At 37.1% G+C, this 16341-nt stretch overlaps 1 protein-coding gene across 1 annotated transcript; it reads left to right on the top strand.

Annotated features, from left to right (window-relative positions):
* Nucleotides 1-11315: 11315 nt before the first annotated feature.
* LOC140614378 (tubulin beta chain-like) lies at nucleotides 11316-11969 on the top strand. Its single transcript, XM_072793635.1, has one exon. The coding sequence runs from the start codon at nucleotides 11316-11318 to the stop codon at nucleotides 11784-11786; it is 471 nt and encodes a 156-aa protein (XP_072649736.1). The 3' UTR covers nucleotides 11787-11969.
* Nucleotides 11970-16341: the final 4372 nt, after the last annotated feature.

Here is a 16341-nt window from a genome sequence, read left to right as displayed (position 1 = left end):
GTCTGACTTATTTCACATAGCATAATACTGTTGAGTTTCATCCTTGTTGTTGCAAATAGCAAGATTTCATTCTTTTTTATGGTTGCATAGTATTCCCGTGTGCATGTGTATCACATTTTCTTTATTTATCCATTAATGGAGACTTAAGTCATTTTCATATCTTGGCTCCTGTAAATAATGCTACAATGAACATGGTAATGCATATATGTTTTCAAGTTAAGTGTTTTCATTTTCTTTGGATACTTACAAAGAAGTAGAATTGCTGAATCATATGATAGTTCATTTTTAATTTTTTAGGAACTTCCATACTGTTTTTCCATAGGCTACACCAATTTTCATTCCCAGTAACAGTGCAAAACAGTTCCCTTTTCTCTACATCCTCTCTGAAACAGTCATTTCTTGTCTTTTTAATACTAGCCATTCTAATAGGTGTAGATTATATCTTATTGTGGTTTTGATTTACATTTCCCTGACCAGTAGTAATGTTAAGCCTCTTCTCATGTATCTGTTGGTCATCTGTATGTCTTCTTTGGAAAAATGTCTATTCAAAAAAAAAAAAGTCTATTCAGATGCTCTGTCTTTTTTGTTTGATCAGACTGTTTTTTGCTATTGAGTTGTATGAGTTTTTCTTTTTTTTTTTTTTACATTTTTTGGACATTAACCCCTTATTGGATGTATCATTTGCAAATATTTTCTCTTATTAGGTAGGTTGCCTTTTCATTTTGGTTATGGTTTCCTTTGCTGTGCAAAACCTTTTTAGTTTGATATTATCTCAATAGTTTATTTTGCTTTTGTTTCCCTTGCTTGAGGAGACAGATCCAGAAGAAATACCACTAAGACCAATGACCAAGAGTTCACTGCCTATATTTTCTTTTTGGAGTTTATGGTTTCAGGTCTCACATTTAGGTTATTTATTTATTTATTTATTATTGGTGTTCAATTTGCCAACATATAGAATAACACCCAGTGCTCATCCCATCAAGTGCCCCCCTCAGTGCCTGTCACCCAGTCACCCCCACCCCGTGCCCACCTCCCTTTCTACCACACCTTGTTCATTCCCAGAGTTAGGAGTCTCTCAAGTTGTCTCCCTTTCTGATATTTCCCACTCATTTTTTCTCCTTTCCCCTTTATTCCCTTTCACTATTCTTTATATTCCCTAAATGAATGAGAGCATATAATGTTTGTCCTTCTCTGATTGACTCATTTCACTCAGCGTAATACCCTCCAGTTCTATCCAGGTCGAAGCAAATGGTGGGTATTTGTCGTTTCTAATGGCTGAGTAATATTCCATTGTGTACATATACCACATCTTCTTTATCCATTCATCTTTTGACAGACACCAAGTCTCCTTCCACAGTTTGGCTATTGTGGACATTGCTGCTATAAACATCAGGGTGCAGGTGTCCCTGCGTTTCACTGTATCTGTATGTTTGGGGTAAATCTCCAGCAGTGCAATTGCTGGGTTGTAGGGAAGATCTATTTTTAACTCTTTGAGGAACCTCCACACAGTTTTCCAGAGTGGCTGCACCAGTTCACATTCCCACCAACAGTGAAAGAGGATTCTCTTTTCTCCACATCTTCTCTAACATTTATTGTTTCCTGTTTTGTTCATTTATCATTTTCACCATTCTCACTGGTGTGAGGTGGTATCTCATTGTGGTTTTGATTTGTATTTCCCTGATGGCAACTGATGCGGAGCATTTTCTCATGTGCTTGCTGGCCATGTTTATGTCTTCCTCTGTGAGATTTCTGAATCACAAGAAGAAGTTTGGAAGGATTTCAAACACGTGGAGGTTAAGGACCATCCTGCTAAAAATGAAAGGGTCAACCAAGAAATTAGAGAAGAATTAAAATGATTCATGGAAACTAATGAGAATGAAGATACAACCATTCAAAATCTTTGGGATACAGCAAACACAGTCCTGAGGGAGAAATACATCACAATACAAGCATCCATCCAAAAACTGGAAAGAACTCAAATACAAAAGCTAACCTTGCACCTAAAGGAGCTGGAGTAAAAACAGCAAATAGATCCTACACCCAGCAGAAGAGAGTTAATAAAGATTTGACCAGAACTCAATGAAATAGAGACCAGAAGGACTGTGGAACAGATCAACAAAACCAGGAGTTGGTTCTTTGAAAGAATTAATAACATAGATAAACCATTAGCCAGTCTTACTAAAAAGAAGAGAGAAAAGACTCAAATTAATAAAATCATGAATGAGAAAGGAGAGATCACTACCAACACCAAGGAAATACAAACGATTTTAAAAACATATTATGAGCAGCTATACGCCAATAAATTAGGCAATCTAGAAGAAATGGACGCAATTCTGGAAAACCACAAACTACCAAAACTGGAACAGGAAGAAATAGAAAACCTGAACAGGCCGATAACCAGGGAGGAAATTGAAGCAGTCATCAGAAACCTCCCAAGACACAAAAGTCCAGGGCCAGATGGCTTCCCAGGGGAATTCTATCAAACGTTTAAAGAAGAAACCATACCTATTCTACTAAAGCTGTTTGGAAAGATAGGAAGAGATGGAGTACTTCCAAACTCGTTCTAGGAGGCCAGTATCACCTTAATTCCAAAACTAGACAAAGACCCCACCAGGGGTGGCCACAGTAACTTCTTGAAAGATACATTCATGAAGGCAAGAGAAACAAAAGCAAAAATGAACTTGGGACTTCATCAAGATAAGAAGCTTTAGCACAGCAAAGGAAACAGTCAACAAAACTAAAAGACAACCCACAGAATGGGAGAAAATATTTGCAAATGACGTATGAGATAAAGGACTAGTATCCAAGATCTATAAAGAACTTATTAACTCAACAGCAAAGAAACAAGCAATCCAATCACAAAATAGGCAAAAGACATCACATTTAGGTCTTTAACACCTTTTGAGTTTATTTTTATGATATGATATTCTTATGATATTAGAAAGTGGTCCAGTTTCATTCTTTCACATGTAGCTGTCCAGTTTTCCCAACATCATTTGTTGAAGAGACTCTCTTTTCCCCATTGTAAATTCTCGGCTCCTTTGTCTTAAATTAATTGACTATAGATGCATGGGTTTATTTCTGGGTTCTTTATTCCGTTCAGTTGATCTTTGTGGATGTTTTATGTGAGTACCATACTGTTTTGATTACTACAGCTTTGTAATATAGTTTGAAATCAGGAATCATAATACCTTTGTTATTTTTTTCAGATTTGTTCTTTCTTTTCCCTCAAGATTGCTTTGGATATTTGGGGTCTTTTGTTCCATATAAATTTTACAATTTGTGAAATGCCTTTGTGAAAAGTGTGAAAAATGCCATTGAAATTTTGACTATAGAATTTATAGATTGCTTTGAGTAATATGGACATTATTCAACAATATTAATTCTTCTGATTTATGGGCACAGAATATATTCCCATTTATGTCTTTTTAAATTTCTTCTGTCCATGTCTTACAGTTTTGAGTGTACAGATCTTTTACCTCCTCAGTTAAATTTATTCTTAAGTATTTTATTCTTTCTGATGCAGTTATAAGTGGGATTGTTTTTTTTAATTTCTCTTTCTGATGGATTGTTATTTGTGTATAGAAATGCAACAGATTACTCTATATTAATTTTGTATCCTGCAATTATACTGAATTCATTTATTCCTTCCAATAGTTTTTTAGGTGGATTCTTTAGGGTTTTCTACATATAGTTTCATGTTATATGCAAATAGTAACACTTTCAGTTCTTCTTTTCCGATTTGGATGCCTTTTAATTTCTTTTTCTTGCCTCATTGCTTTGGCTAGGATTTCTAGTACTATGTTGAATAAGACTGGCAAGAATAGACATCTTTGTCTTGTTCCTGATCATGGAGGTAAAATTTTCAGCTTTTGAGTATGATGTTAGCTGCAGGATTTTCATATATGGTCTTTATTAATTTGAGATATGTTCTCTTTATACCCACTTTATTGGTAGGTTTTATAAAAAATGGAGATGATCGTATTATTTTTATCCTTCATGTTGTTAATGTGGTGTATCATGTTAATTGATTTATGGATGTTGAACCATCCTTGCATAACTGGAATAAATTCCACTTAGTCATGGTATATGATCTTTTTGTGGTATTGTTGAATTTGGTTTCCTAATATTTTCTTGAAGATTTTTGCATCTGTATTTACCAGGGATATTGGCCTGTAATTTTCCTTTTTTGATGTGTCCTAGTTTTGTTTTGGTGTCAAGGTAATGCCTCACAAAATGAGTTTGGAAGTTTTCTCTCCTTTTTTTGGTGGGGGAGAATTTGAGAAGGATTGGTATTAATTCCTCTTTGAATGTTTGTTAGAATTTACTTGTAAAGCTGTCTGGTCCTAGACTTTGGTTTGCAGGGAGTTTTAAATTACTGATTCCATCTTCTTACTAGTTTGATCTGTTCTGGTTTTCTATTTTAATTTCTATCATAATTCAGTCTTGAAAGATTGTATATTTCTAGGAATTTATCCATTTCTTCTAGGTTGTCCAATTTGTTGGCATATAAATGTTTGTAATAGTCTTTTATGATCCTTTGTGTTCCTGTGGTATTAGCTGTAACTTTCCCTTTTATTTTTAATTTTATTTATTTCAGCTCTCTTTTTTTCTTGATAATTCTAGCTAAAAGTTTGTCAATTTTGTTTATCTTTTTAAAGAACCAGGTCTTGGTTTTATTGATCTTTTCTATTGCCTTTTTAGTCTCAATTTAATTCTGCTCTGATCTTTGTTTTTTCCTTAAATTAACTTTGGGCATTGGTTTTTCTTCTTTTTCTATTTACTAAGTGTAAACTTAGGTTGTTTATTTGAATTTTTCTTTTTCTTAAGATAAGCCTATATCACTATGAACTTTCTCCTAGAACTGCTTTTGCTGTATCCTAAAGTCTAGGATGTTATATTTCCATTTTTGTTTGTCTCAATATAGTATTTTTTTTTATTTTACTTTTGATTTCTTCATTGACCTACTGGTTGTTCAATAATAGCATGTTGTTTAGTCTGCACCTATTTGTGAGTTGTCCAGTTTCCTTCTTGAAATTGATTTCTATTTTTATACCATTGTTGTCAGAAAGGATGCTTGATATGACTTCAGTCTTTTTAAATATGTTAAGATTTGCTTTGTAGCCAAATAAAAGGATCTTCCCTGGATAATGTTCCATGTACACTTGAGAAGAATGTGCAGTCTGCTGTTTTTGGATGGAATGTTCTATTTATATTTGTTAAGTCCATCTGGTCTAATGTGTCACTTAAAGCTGATGTTTTCTGGGTGATTTTTTTTTGGTCAGTATTATCTATCCATTGATGTGAATGGGGTATTAAAGTCCCTTACTATTGTATTGATGTCTGTCTCTCCCTTTAGTCTAATATTTCCTTTGCCTATTTAGGTGTTCCTATGTTGGGTGCACAAATATTTACAAATGTTGTATTGACCTCTTTATAATTATGTGATATTCTGTCTCCTTATTACAGTCTTTGTTTTAATATCTATTTGTCTGATATAAGAATAGCTACCCCAGCTTTTGTTTTGGTTTTCCTTTGCATGTAATATCTTTTTCCACCCCTTCCCTTTCAGTCTGTGTATCCTTATATCTGAAGTGAATCTCATAGGCAGCATACAGATTGGTCTTGTGGGTTTTTTTTTAAATCCTTTGATCCACTTTATATCTTTTTTTCATAGAATTAAGTATATTTACATTTAAAGTAATTATTTGAGGAGTTAAGATGGCAGAGGAGCGGGTGGGGGGTCCTAAGTTTGTCTCGTCCCTTGAATACAAGTAGGTAGAAAATGATTTGTTCAAAAATGATTTGAACACCCGAGAAATTAATTGGAGGTCTAAAAGAACAAATACTGCAAGTCTACAAGTAGAAAAGTGATCACCTTTTGGAAGGTAGGGGTGTGGAGACTTGAATCTGGTGTGATATAGATGTGGGTAGGGTGGCGGGAGGGAGCCTGTTTAAGGACACTTTTAGAAATCTGCTACAGTGTGGGGCGTGCCTGGCTTAAAGGTGCTCAAGTGGCAAACTGGGGCAGAATCCTCCATGATCTGAGGATCCCCTGGGTTGCAAGAAGAATGGGTGATGCCTAAGTGTGACACCATTCCCAGACATAGGAGTGTGGAAGCTGGCTGAGAACAGTCTAGGTGCCAGCTCTGTGTTGCCGTAAACTGTGAACTGCTGCCTTCTACCTCTTTCCTGGGGTGGGTCTGGCAAAAGGCAGAAGCATGGTGGGATTCTCCCTGGGAGGAACAGGGTGGGCCCGTGCCACAGGAGTTCCTAAAATTTGGAATTTTGAAACTCAGTCAGAGATAAAAAAAAATCTTGGGCACAAGCAGGGTGAACACAGGATTCTGATGGAAACCAGGAGACAAGAGTGATTTGTTGTTCTTCTATGAGGACTCTCTGAAGAATGGGGGGCAAGAATTTTCAGCTCCTGGGCAAAAGAGTGGGGTGCTGCCATATTCATCCCACCTATCAGTGCTGAAAGCCTTTAGGGAGCAAAACAGTGCCACCTAGTGGAGTCTGGAGCTGCTTACACCAAGCTCTGCCTCCCTGTGCCCTGGAGGTGGGTTTCCACTAGGACAAGCCCACCTGAGAATCAGCACAACAGGCCATCCATCCCCCAGAAGACCAGCACAAGCAACTGGCTTGCACCAAGTTTACTGACCATAGAGGGCTGCAAAGCTTCAGCTGTAGGGGAAAATAGTATCTAGCATCCTTTGTACTTCTCTGGTTTGTTTATTATTATTATTGTTTCAGTTATTTTCTTATTTTTTCAATTCTTTTAATTCTTTTTTAATTTAAAATTTTATGTATACTTTATATATGTTTATTTTTGTTTTACTGTTATATATATATAACATATATATATAACATATATATATAAAACATATATATATATGTAAGGATGATATATATATATATATTATATATATATATCATCCTTCCTTCCTTTCTTCCCCCCTTCCTTATTTTGGGATCTAGTTTGCTTTAATAAGCAGACCAGAACACATCCAGGATCTAGTTTCTTTTGTTTTTATTGGTTTTATTTTTCCTCTTTTCTTTTATGAACCAAATGACAAGATGAAGAAATTCACCCCAAAAGAAAGAGCAGGAGGTAGTATTCAGCCAGAAATTTGATCAAATATAGATATAAGTAAGATGTCTGAATTAGAATTTAAAACAATGATTACAAGAATACTAATTGAGCTTGAAAAACAAACAGAAGACACTAGTGAATCCCTTACTATGGAGATAAAATCAACTGCAAAAAAAAAAAAAAAAACTAAAATCTAGCAGGTTGAAATTAAAAATGCTATAACCAATTGTAGTCCCAAATGGAGGCCATAAAAACAAGGATGAGTGAAGCAGAAGAGTGAATCAAAATATAGATGATAAAATTAAGGAAAATAAGGAAGCTGAAAAGAAGAAGGAAAGAAAACTATGCAATCACAAAGATAGACTTAGGTAACTCAGCAATTCCATAAAGCAAAATAATATCTATATTATCGGAGTCTCAGAAGAAGAGTACGGGAGAAAAAGGGGCAGAATGTTAATTTGAACAAATTATTGCTAAGAACTTCCCTATCTGGGAAAGGAAACAGGCATTCAAGTCCAAGAGGCAACAGATAACTCCCCTTAAGATCAACAAAAATAGGTCAACACCATGACGTATTATAGTGAAACTTGCAAATTGCAAAGATAAAGAGAAAATTCTGAAATCAGCTTGGGAGAAGAAGTCTTTAACCTATAAGGGATAGACACAGGCTGGCAGCAGACCTGTCCACAGAGACCTGGCAGGGCAGAAAGCACTGGTTTGTTATATTCATTGTACTAAATGCAATAAATATGCAGCCAAAAATCTTTTATCCAGCAAAGCTATCATTCAAAATATCATTTAGAAGGAGAGATAAAGAATTTCAAGACAAAAACTAAAGGACCTGCAAGAAATATTAAAGGAGACTCTTTGAGTGGAAAGAGAGACCAAAATTAACAAAGAGTAGAAAGAAAGAGAAACAATCTACAGGAACAGTGACTTTACAGGTAATACGATGGCCCTAAATTCATATCTTTCAATAATTACTCTGAAAGTAAATGGACTAACTGCTCCAATCAAGTGACATAAGGTATCAGAATAGATTAAAAAGAAATAAGATCCATCAATATGCTGCTTATGAGACTTAGTCCCAAGGTCACTTCCAGATGAAAAGTGAGAGGGCGGAGAAGCATTTATCATGCTAATGGACACCAAAAGAAAACGGGGGAGGTAATCCTTATATCAGATAAGTTATATTTTAAACTGAAAACTGTAATAAAAGATGAAGAAGTGGGCAGCTTTCGAGTCCCACGTCAGGCTCCCTGCATGGAGCCTGCTTCTCACTCTGCCTGTGTCTCTGCCTCTCTCTCTGTGTGTGTTTCTCATGAATAAATAAATAAAATATATAAAAAAAAAGATGAAGAAGGACACTAAATCATAATAAAGGGGTCTGTTCAACAAGGAGACAATTGTAAATATCTATGTCCCTAACTTGGGAGCATCCAAATATATAAGTCAATGACAAACTTAAAGAAGCTCATTGATAATAACAAATAATAGTAGGGGACTTTAAGACCCTACTCAGAGCACTGGACAGATCACCTAAGCAGAAGATCTACAAGGAAACAAGGGCTTTAAATGACACTTGGACCAGGAGGACTTCACAGATGTGTTTAGAGCATTTCATCCTAAAGCAGCAGAATACACATTCCTCTCAAGTGTACATGGAACATTCTCCAGAATAGATCACATACTGGATCACAAATCAGGTCTCAACCAGTATGAAAGGATTGAGATTATACCATGCATATTGCAAAACCACAATGCTTTAAAACTTGAACTCAATTAACAAGAGAAAATTTGGAAGGAACACAAATACATGAAGGTTAAAGACCATCCTACTAAAGAATGAATGGATCAACCAGGAAATTGAAGAAGAATTTAAAAAATACAAGCAAATGAAAATGAAAACATGATGGTTCAAAACCTTTGGGATACAGCAAAGGCAGTCCTAAAAGGGAAGTAGATAGGAATACAGGCCTTCCTCAGGAAGCAAGAAAAGTCTCAAATATACCACCTAATCTTATACCTAAAGAAGCTGGAAAAAAGAACAACAAATAAAGCCTAAATTTAGCAGGAGAAGAGAAATATTAAAGATTAAAGCAGAAATCAATGATACAGAAATTAAAAAACCAGTAGAACAGATCAATGCAACTAGGAACTGGTCTTTGTTTTTTTGTTTGTTTGTTTGTTTTTGTTTTTTGTTTAAATTCAATTTGCTAACATATAGTATAATACCTAGTGCTCATCCCAGTAAGTGCTCTCTTCAGTGCCCATCACCCAGCTACCCCATGGTTCTTTGAAAGAATTAACAAGATTGATAAATCCCTAACCAGATTTATCAAAAAGAAAAGAGAAAGGACCCAAATAAATAAAATCATGAATGAAAGAGGAGAAATCACAACCAACACAAAAGAATGATAAATAATTATAACAGAATATTCTGAGCAGTTATACGCCAACAAATTAGGCAATCTGGAAGAAATGAATGTATTCCTACAAACATATAAACTACCAAAACTGAAACAGGAAGAAATAGAAAACCTGGACAGATCCATAATCAGCAAAGAAATTGGGTCAGTGATAAAAAAAAAAAAAATCTTCCAACAGGGACTCTGGGGTGGCTCCGTGGTTGAGTGTCTGCCTTCAGCTCAGGTCATGATCCTGGAGTCCTGGGATCAAGTCCCACATTGGGTTCCCCGCAGGGAACCTGCTTCTCCCTTTGCCTGTGTCTCTGCCTCTCTATGTCTCTCATGAATGAATAAAAATCTTTAAAAAAGTCTCCCAACAAACAAGAGTCCAGGGCCAGATGGGTTCTACCAAACATTTAAAGAAGAATTAATACCTAATCTTCTAAAACTGTTCCAAAAAATAGAAATGGAAGGAAAACTTCCAAACTCTTTCTGTGAGGCAAGCATTACCTTGATCCCAAAACCAGACAAAGGCCCCAACAAAAAGGAGAATTAGAGATCTCTGATGAACATGCATACAAAAATTCTCAACAAGATACCATCTAATCAGATTCAACAATACATTAAAAGGATTATCTACCACAAACAAGTGGGATGTATTCCTGGGCTACAGGCCTGGTTCAACATTGGCAAATCAATCAATGTGCTATACCACATTAATAAAAGAAATGATAAGAATCCTATGATCTCAACAGATGCAGAAAAAACATTTGACAAAATATAGCATCCTTTCCTGAGAAAAACTTTGCACAATGTAGAGATAGAGAGAACGTACTTCAACATCATAAAGGCCATATACAAATGACCCACAGCGAATATCATCCCCAATGGAGAAAAACAGAGCTTTTCCCCCAAGGTGAGGAACATGACAGGCATGTCCACTCTCACCACTGTTGTTCAATGTAGTACTGGAAGCCTAAGCCTCAGCAATCAGAAAATAAGAGAAATAAAAGGCATCCAAATTGGCAAAGAGGTCAAACTCTCACTTTTTGCAGATGACATGATACTGTCTGTAGAAAACCTGAAACACCACCAAAAAAACTGCTAGAACTGGTACAGGAATTCAGTAAAGTCACAAGATATAAAATCAATGCACAGAAGTCTATTGCATTTCTATACACTAACAATGAAGCAGCAGAAAGATAAATCAAGGAATTAATCCCATTTACAATTGTACAAAAACCATAAGATACCTAGGAATAAACCTACTAGAAGGTAAAAGATCTGTACTCTGAAAACTATAGACTACATATGAAAGAAATTGAGGAAGACACAAATAAATGGAAAAACATTCCATGCTCATGAACTGGAAGAACAAATATTGTTAAAATGTATATAGTGCCCAAAGAAATCTATACATTCAATGCAATCCCTGTCAAAATACCATGAGCATTTTTCACAGAGCTGGAACAAACAATTCTAAAATGTGTGTGGAACCAGAAAAGACCCTGAATAGCCAAAGGAATGTTGAAAGACCAAAGATGGAAGCATCACAATTCTGGACTTCAAGCTGTATTACAAAGCTGTAATCATCAAAACAGTATGGTACTGGCACAAAAACAGACACACAGATCAATGGAACAGAATAGAGAACCCAGAAATGGACCTTCAACTCTATGGTCAACTAATCTTTGACAAAGCAGGAAAGAATATCCAATGGAAAAAAATTGGTGTTGAGAAAACTGGACAGTCACATGCAGAAGAATGAACTGGACCATTTTCTTTCACACACACAAAAAATAAACTAAAAAATGGATGAAAGACCTAAGTGTGAGACAGAAATCCATCAAAATCTCTACCTGACGGTGGCCGCTGTCTTCCGCGGCCGCATGTCCATGAAGGAGGTGGACGAGCAGATGCCCAATGTGCAGAACAAGAGCAGCTGGATCTTGGTCGAGTGGATCCCCAACAACGTCCAGACGGCCGTGTGCGACATCCCGCCGCGCAGCCTGAAGATGTTGGCCACCTTCATCGGCAACAGCACGGCCATCCAGGAGCTGTTCAAGCGCATCTCGGAGCAGTTCACGGCCATGTTCCAGCTCAAGGCCTTCCTGCACCGGTACACAGGCGAGGGCATGGACGAGATGGAGTTCACCGAGGCCGAGAGCAACATGAACGACCTGGTGTCCGAGTACCAGCAGTACCAGGACGCCACGGCCGACGAACAGGGGGAGTTCGAGGAGGAGGAGGGCGAGGACGAGGCCTTAGAACTTCTCAAATAAATTGTGCATCTTTAGTGACCTTCTGTTGTCCTCAATCAAGCATGGTTTTTCTATTTGTATACTATGGTGCTCCGTTTTGCCTCTGTCAGAAATTCACTGTTGATGTAATAATGTGGAACTCCTAAAAATTACAGTATTGTCTAAGATACCTATACTAATAAAAAAGCATGTGTCCAAAAAAAAAAAAAAGCCTTTGGGAGGTAATTAGACTTAGGTGTAAAAAAAAAAAAAAAAAAAGCGAGCATCAGGTAGAGAACAGGTCAAACCTCTTTGATCTTGGATGCCATTATTTCTTGCTAGCCACATCTCCAGAAGCAAGGGAAACAAAAGCATAAATGAACTATTGGGACGTCATTAGGACAAAAAGCTTTTGCACAGCAAAGGAAACAATCAGCAAAACTAAAAGGCAAACTATAGAATGGGGAGATGTTTGCAAATGACTCATCAAATAAAGGGCTAGTATCCAAAATCTATAAAGAACTTATCAATCTTAACAACCCAAAACCAAAAAAATCCAGTCAAGAAATGGGCAGAAGACATGAACAAACATTTCTCCAAAGAAGACATACAAATGGCCAACAGTCACATAAAAAAATGCTCAGCATTACTCAGCATCAGAGAAATACAAATCAAAACCATAATGAGATCCCACTTCACACCACTCAGAATGGGTAAAATTAACAACTCAGGAAACAACAGATGTTGGAAGTGAAGAAAAGGGAATCTTCTTCCACTGCTGGTGTGAAGGCAAACTGGTGCAGCCACTCTGGAAAGTGGTCTGGAGGTTTCTTAAAAAGTTAAAAATAGAACTACCCTATGAGCTAGCAATTTCATGACTAGTTATTTATCCAAAGGATACAAAGTGGTGATAAAAAAAAGGGTACATTCATGCCAATGTTTATAGCATCAATGTCCACAATAGCCAAACTATAGAAAGAGCCCAGATGTCTAACAACAGATGAATGGATAAAGAAGATGTGTTATATATATGCAATGGAATAGTACTCAGCCATCAAAAAGAATGAAATATTGCCATTTGCAATGACATGGATGGAACTAGAGGGTATGATGCTAAGTGAAATAAGTAAGAGAAAGATAGATACCATATGGTCTCACTCATTTGTGGAACTTAAGAAACAAAACAGGTGAACATAGGGGAAGGGAAGGAAAAATAAAATAAAAACAGAGAGGGAGGCAAGGCATACAAGGCTCTTAACACTAGGCAACAAAGAAAGGGTTGCTGGAGGGGAGGTAGGTGTGGGGATGTGGTAATTGGATGATGGGCATTAAGGAGGGCACTTGATATAATGAGCACTCGGTGTTATATGCAACTGATGAATCACTAGATTTTACCCCTGAAACTAGTAATATACTATTATTAATTAAATTGAATTCAAATAAAATAAACAAAATAATTATTGGTAGGTATTTGCTTACTGCCATTTTGTTTTCTAGCTGTTTTTGTTGTTTCTCTCTGTTCCTTTCTTATTTTCTTACTCTTTTCATATATAGTTTAATGACTTTCTTTAGTGATATGCTTTTATTCCTTTCTCTTTAACTGTTGTGTATTTACTATAGGTTTTTGCTTTGTGTACTGAGTGGCACACCTATAAAAACTTGTTTATAAACAGTCTATTTTCCTTTGATAACAAGTTTGATCTATTCTAAAGCTCAACATTTTTTACTTCCTCCACCATATTTTATGTTTTTGATGTCACATTTTACATATTTTTATCTTGTGTATTCCTTAACTAATTACTTTAATCATAGTTATTTTTACTACTTTTAACTTTTTTAAGTTATTACTATTATTGCTATACTATTTTTACTTTTTTAACTTTCCTTCTAGCTTTATAAGTGACTTGAGACCTCAGAATCTCAGGAAAGGTTTAGAGTCAGCTCTTAGATGTGTGTTTAATTAAAAGCTGCCCCTCATGCTGCAGCTATGATGATGAGCTAATTGGCTTCTTTCACAGAAAGGTTGAATTCCTGAGTCTATTGTCTTTTGCTGTGCCCTGGGATAGCTGTTTATAAGCTCCTTCCTTATTGGTTACATCCTGTAGTACTCATGAGTATAAGCCCTGTGGGGCCCAGAAATATAAGCCCCTGTCCTCCAGAGCCAGGCAATCAAGGGATGTCCCTTGTGTGGCTGCTGCAAAAATTGAGTCACCAGATGTAAAAGCCAGGAACCGAATTGTGTATAGAATCTCCCTTCTGGGAGATGCTGGCCCTCTAGGAGAAGGAGAGACCAAAGATAGTACCTGCCTAAATGAAGTGGGGGAAAGGAAAAGAAAAAAAAAATCAGAAAAAAAAAAAAGAAAAAGAAAAAAAAAATATGACGCCTTCTGGCTTTAACAAGGCAGAGGAAGAGTATACAGGAGCCCACCAGATGGAGCATAAAAATGGCCCCTGGGAGAAAGGAGAAAAAAAGATGGTGTCTGTCAGCTTTAGCAAGGCAGAGAGCAGGCAGGAAGATAGTTCTTACCAGTCTCTCTCTCACCCTGGAGAGCATCCTATCCGGCCCCTGCCAAATGCTTTAAATTAGGAAATGAGTCTTTCACATGAAGTCTGGGCACTTTGCAAAAGGCTGCTTCTAGCAGGGCCCTGGGGTGGGTGAGTCTGCATGTGGGCCCTGTAAGAGATGTTCCTTGGTTCACCGCAGTCTTGTGGGTCTCAAGGACACAAGCCCTGCTGGTCATCGAGTCAGATGTTTGCAGACTCATCTTTCAGGTGCCAGTCTAAAAGTTGGGGTGTCTGATGTAGCATATAAACCCTTCACTCCTCAGGTTTTGAGTTTCCTTTGGGTTATGGAGGTAGAGTTTATGGTGAGATTGTATCTCAGCTTCTCCTACCAAATGTGGTTTTCATTTCATTTGCCCAATGTTAAGGGGTTGTTCACCAGTTTTTAGAGGGTTTTTTTGGAGGAAATTTTTATGTACATAGCTATAGATTTGATGTATCAACAGGAGGAGATGAGTTCAGGATCTTGCTATATCACCACCTAAACCTTGATAAACATTTTTATGAGAATATTTATCTATTGTCCTAGGTTTCACAATTTTTATACTCTACATAAACATTTTTATGAGAATATTTATCTATTGTCCTAGGTTTCACAATTTTTATACTCTACACATCTCTCTCTCTCTTTTTTAAAGGTTTTATTTATTTATTTATTTATTCATGAGAGACAGAGAGAGAGAGAGAGAGAGAGAAGCAGAGATAGGCAGAGGGAGAAGCAGACTCCATGCAGGGAGCCTGATGTGGGACTTGATCCCATATCCTGGGATCCTGCCCTGAGCCAAAGGCAGATACTCAACCGCTGAGCCACCCAGGCATCCCACTCTACATATCTCAAATATAATGTGCTATTGAAATTGCACTAACATTACAGGTAAAAAAAATTCTTTATTTTATCAAAAAGATTTAAAGATGCTGGCTTGAAGTGCCCAAAGCCTTATCTCTTGGTGGAATTATAACCAAGGACCTCACTGTGCTATAGTCAAATCTTCATTCACCAAGGAGTTTTGGCTAGGGGAGAAATTTGTGACAAAATATGCTTGGTTTTAGAATTATTCTTGATCACACATAAAGGAGACCAGAAACAGGAAGATGGACACTCAGATGGTCTCTGGCTCTTTTTGTCTTCCATCTATGTGCCATTCATTCATTTGGTCTTCACCAATGCTGGGCCTATTTGCTATTTCCTGGGAGCTTAAGATCCATGGTAAGAAAAAACAACCTTACTTTGCACTCTGAAAATTTAGAGTCTAGGGAGAATACTAGTAGTAATAAAACAAATTTTGAGATTCAATGTAAAATTATAGGTGTGGGAAGAGTTACATAAGAGGAATTCCTAGTAAATGAGAACCTAGGCAATGGAGCCTTAACCTGGCTGGGAAAGTCAGGAAACCTTTCCTGGGAAGAAGCCATTTGAGCTAAAACCTGAAAGAATGAGATGGAATTCCAAGATGAAAAGACCCTTTGGTAATATGGAACTTAATGAGTGCAAAGGGCTTGAAAGAAGGAAGCAATGGCCAGATTGCTGGAGAAGTGGGCAGGAGCCAGAGCATTCAGGGCTTTGTAGACTGCATTAAAGTGTGTCCCAGGGTGCCTGGGTGGCTCCCTTGGTTAAGCATTTCACTTTAGCTCAGGTCATGATCTCAAGGTCCTGGGATTAAGCCCTGTATTGGGCTCAACAGGGAGTCGGCTTGTCCCTCTCTCACCCCTCTGCCCCTCCCCTCTGCTTGTGTTCTCCCTCATTCTCTCAAATAAATAAATAAAATATATATGTTTTTAATTTTTTTTTTTTTTTTTTTTTTTATGATAGTCACACAAAGAGAGAGAGAGAGAGGCAGAGACACAGACAGAGGGAGAAGCAGGCTCCATGTACCGGGAGCCCGACGTGGGATTTGATCCCGGGTCTCCAGGATCGCGCCCTGGGCCAAAGGCAGGTGCCAAACCGCTGCGCCACCCAGGGATCCCAATATATATGTTTTTAAAAGAATGTCCCTCTTTATCCCCAAAGCAATGAGAAGACTTTCAAGGGTTTTGA

This window comes from Canis lupus, chromosome 22, assembly GCF_048164855.1.
Source record: "Canis lupus baileyi chromosome 22, mCanLup2.hap1, whole genome shotgun sequence".
Classification (NCBI taxonomy): Eukaryota; Metazoa; Chordata; class Mammalia; order Carnivora; family Canidae; genus Canis; species Canis lupus.
The sequence above is the reverse complement of the archived record's forward strand: the minus strand, read 5'-3'. Positions and strand labels throughout refer to the sequence as shown.

Excerpts from the sequence above, each read along its gene's own strand:
- LOC140614378 (XM_072793635.1), top strand. The coding sequence starts at position 11,316 with ATGGATGAAAGACCTAAGTGTGAGACAGAAATCCATCAAAATCTCTAC.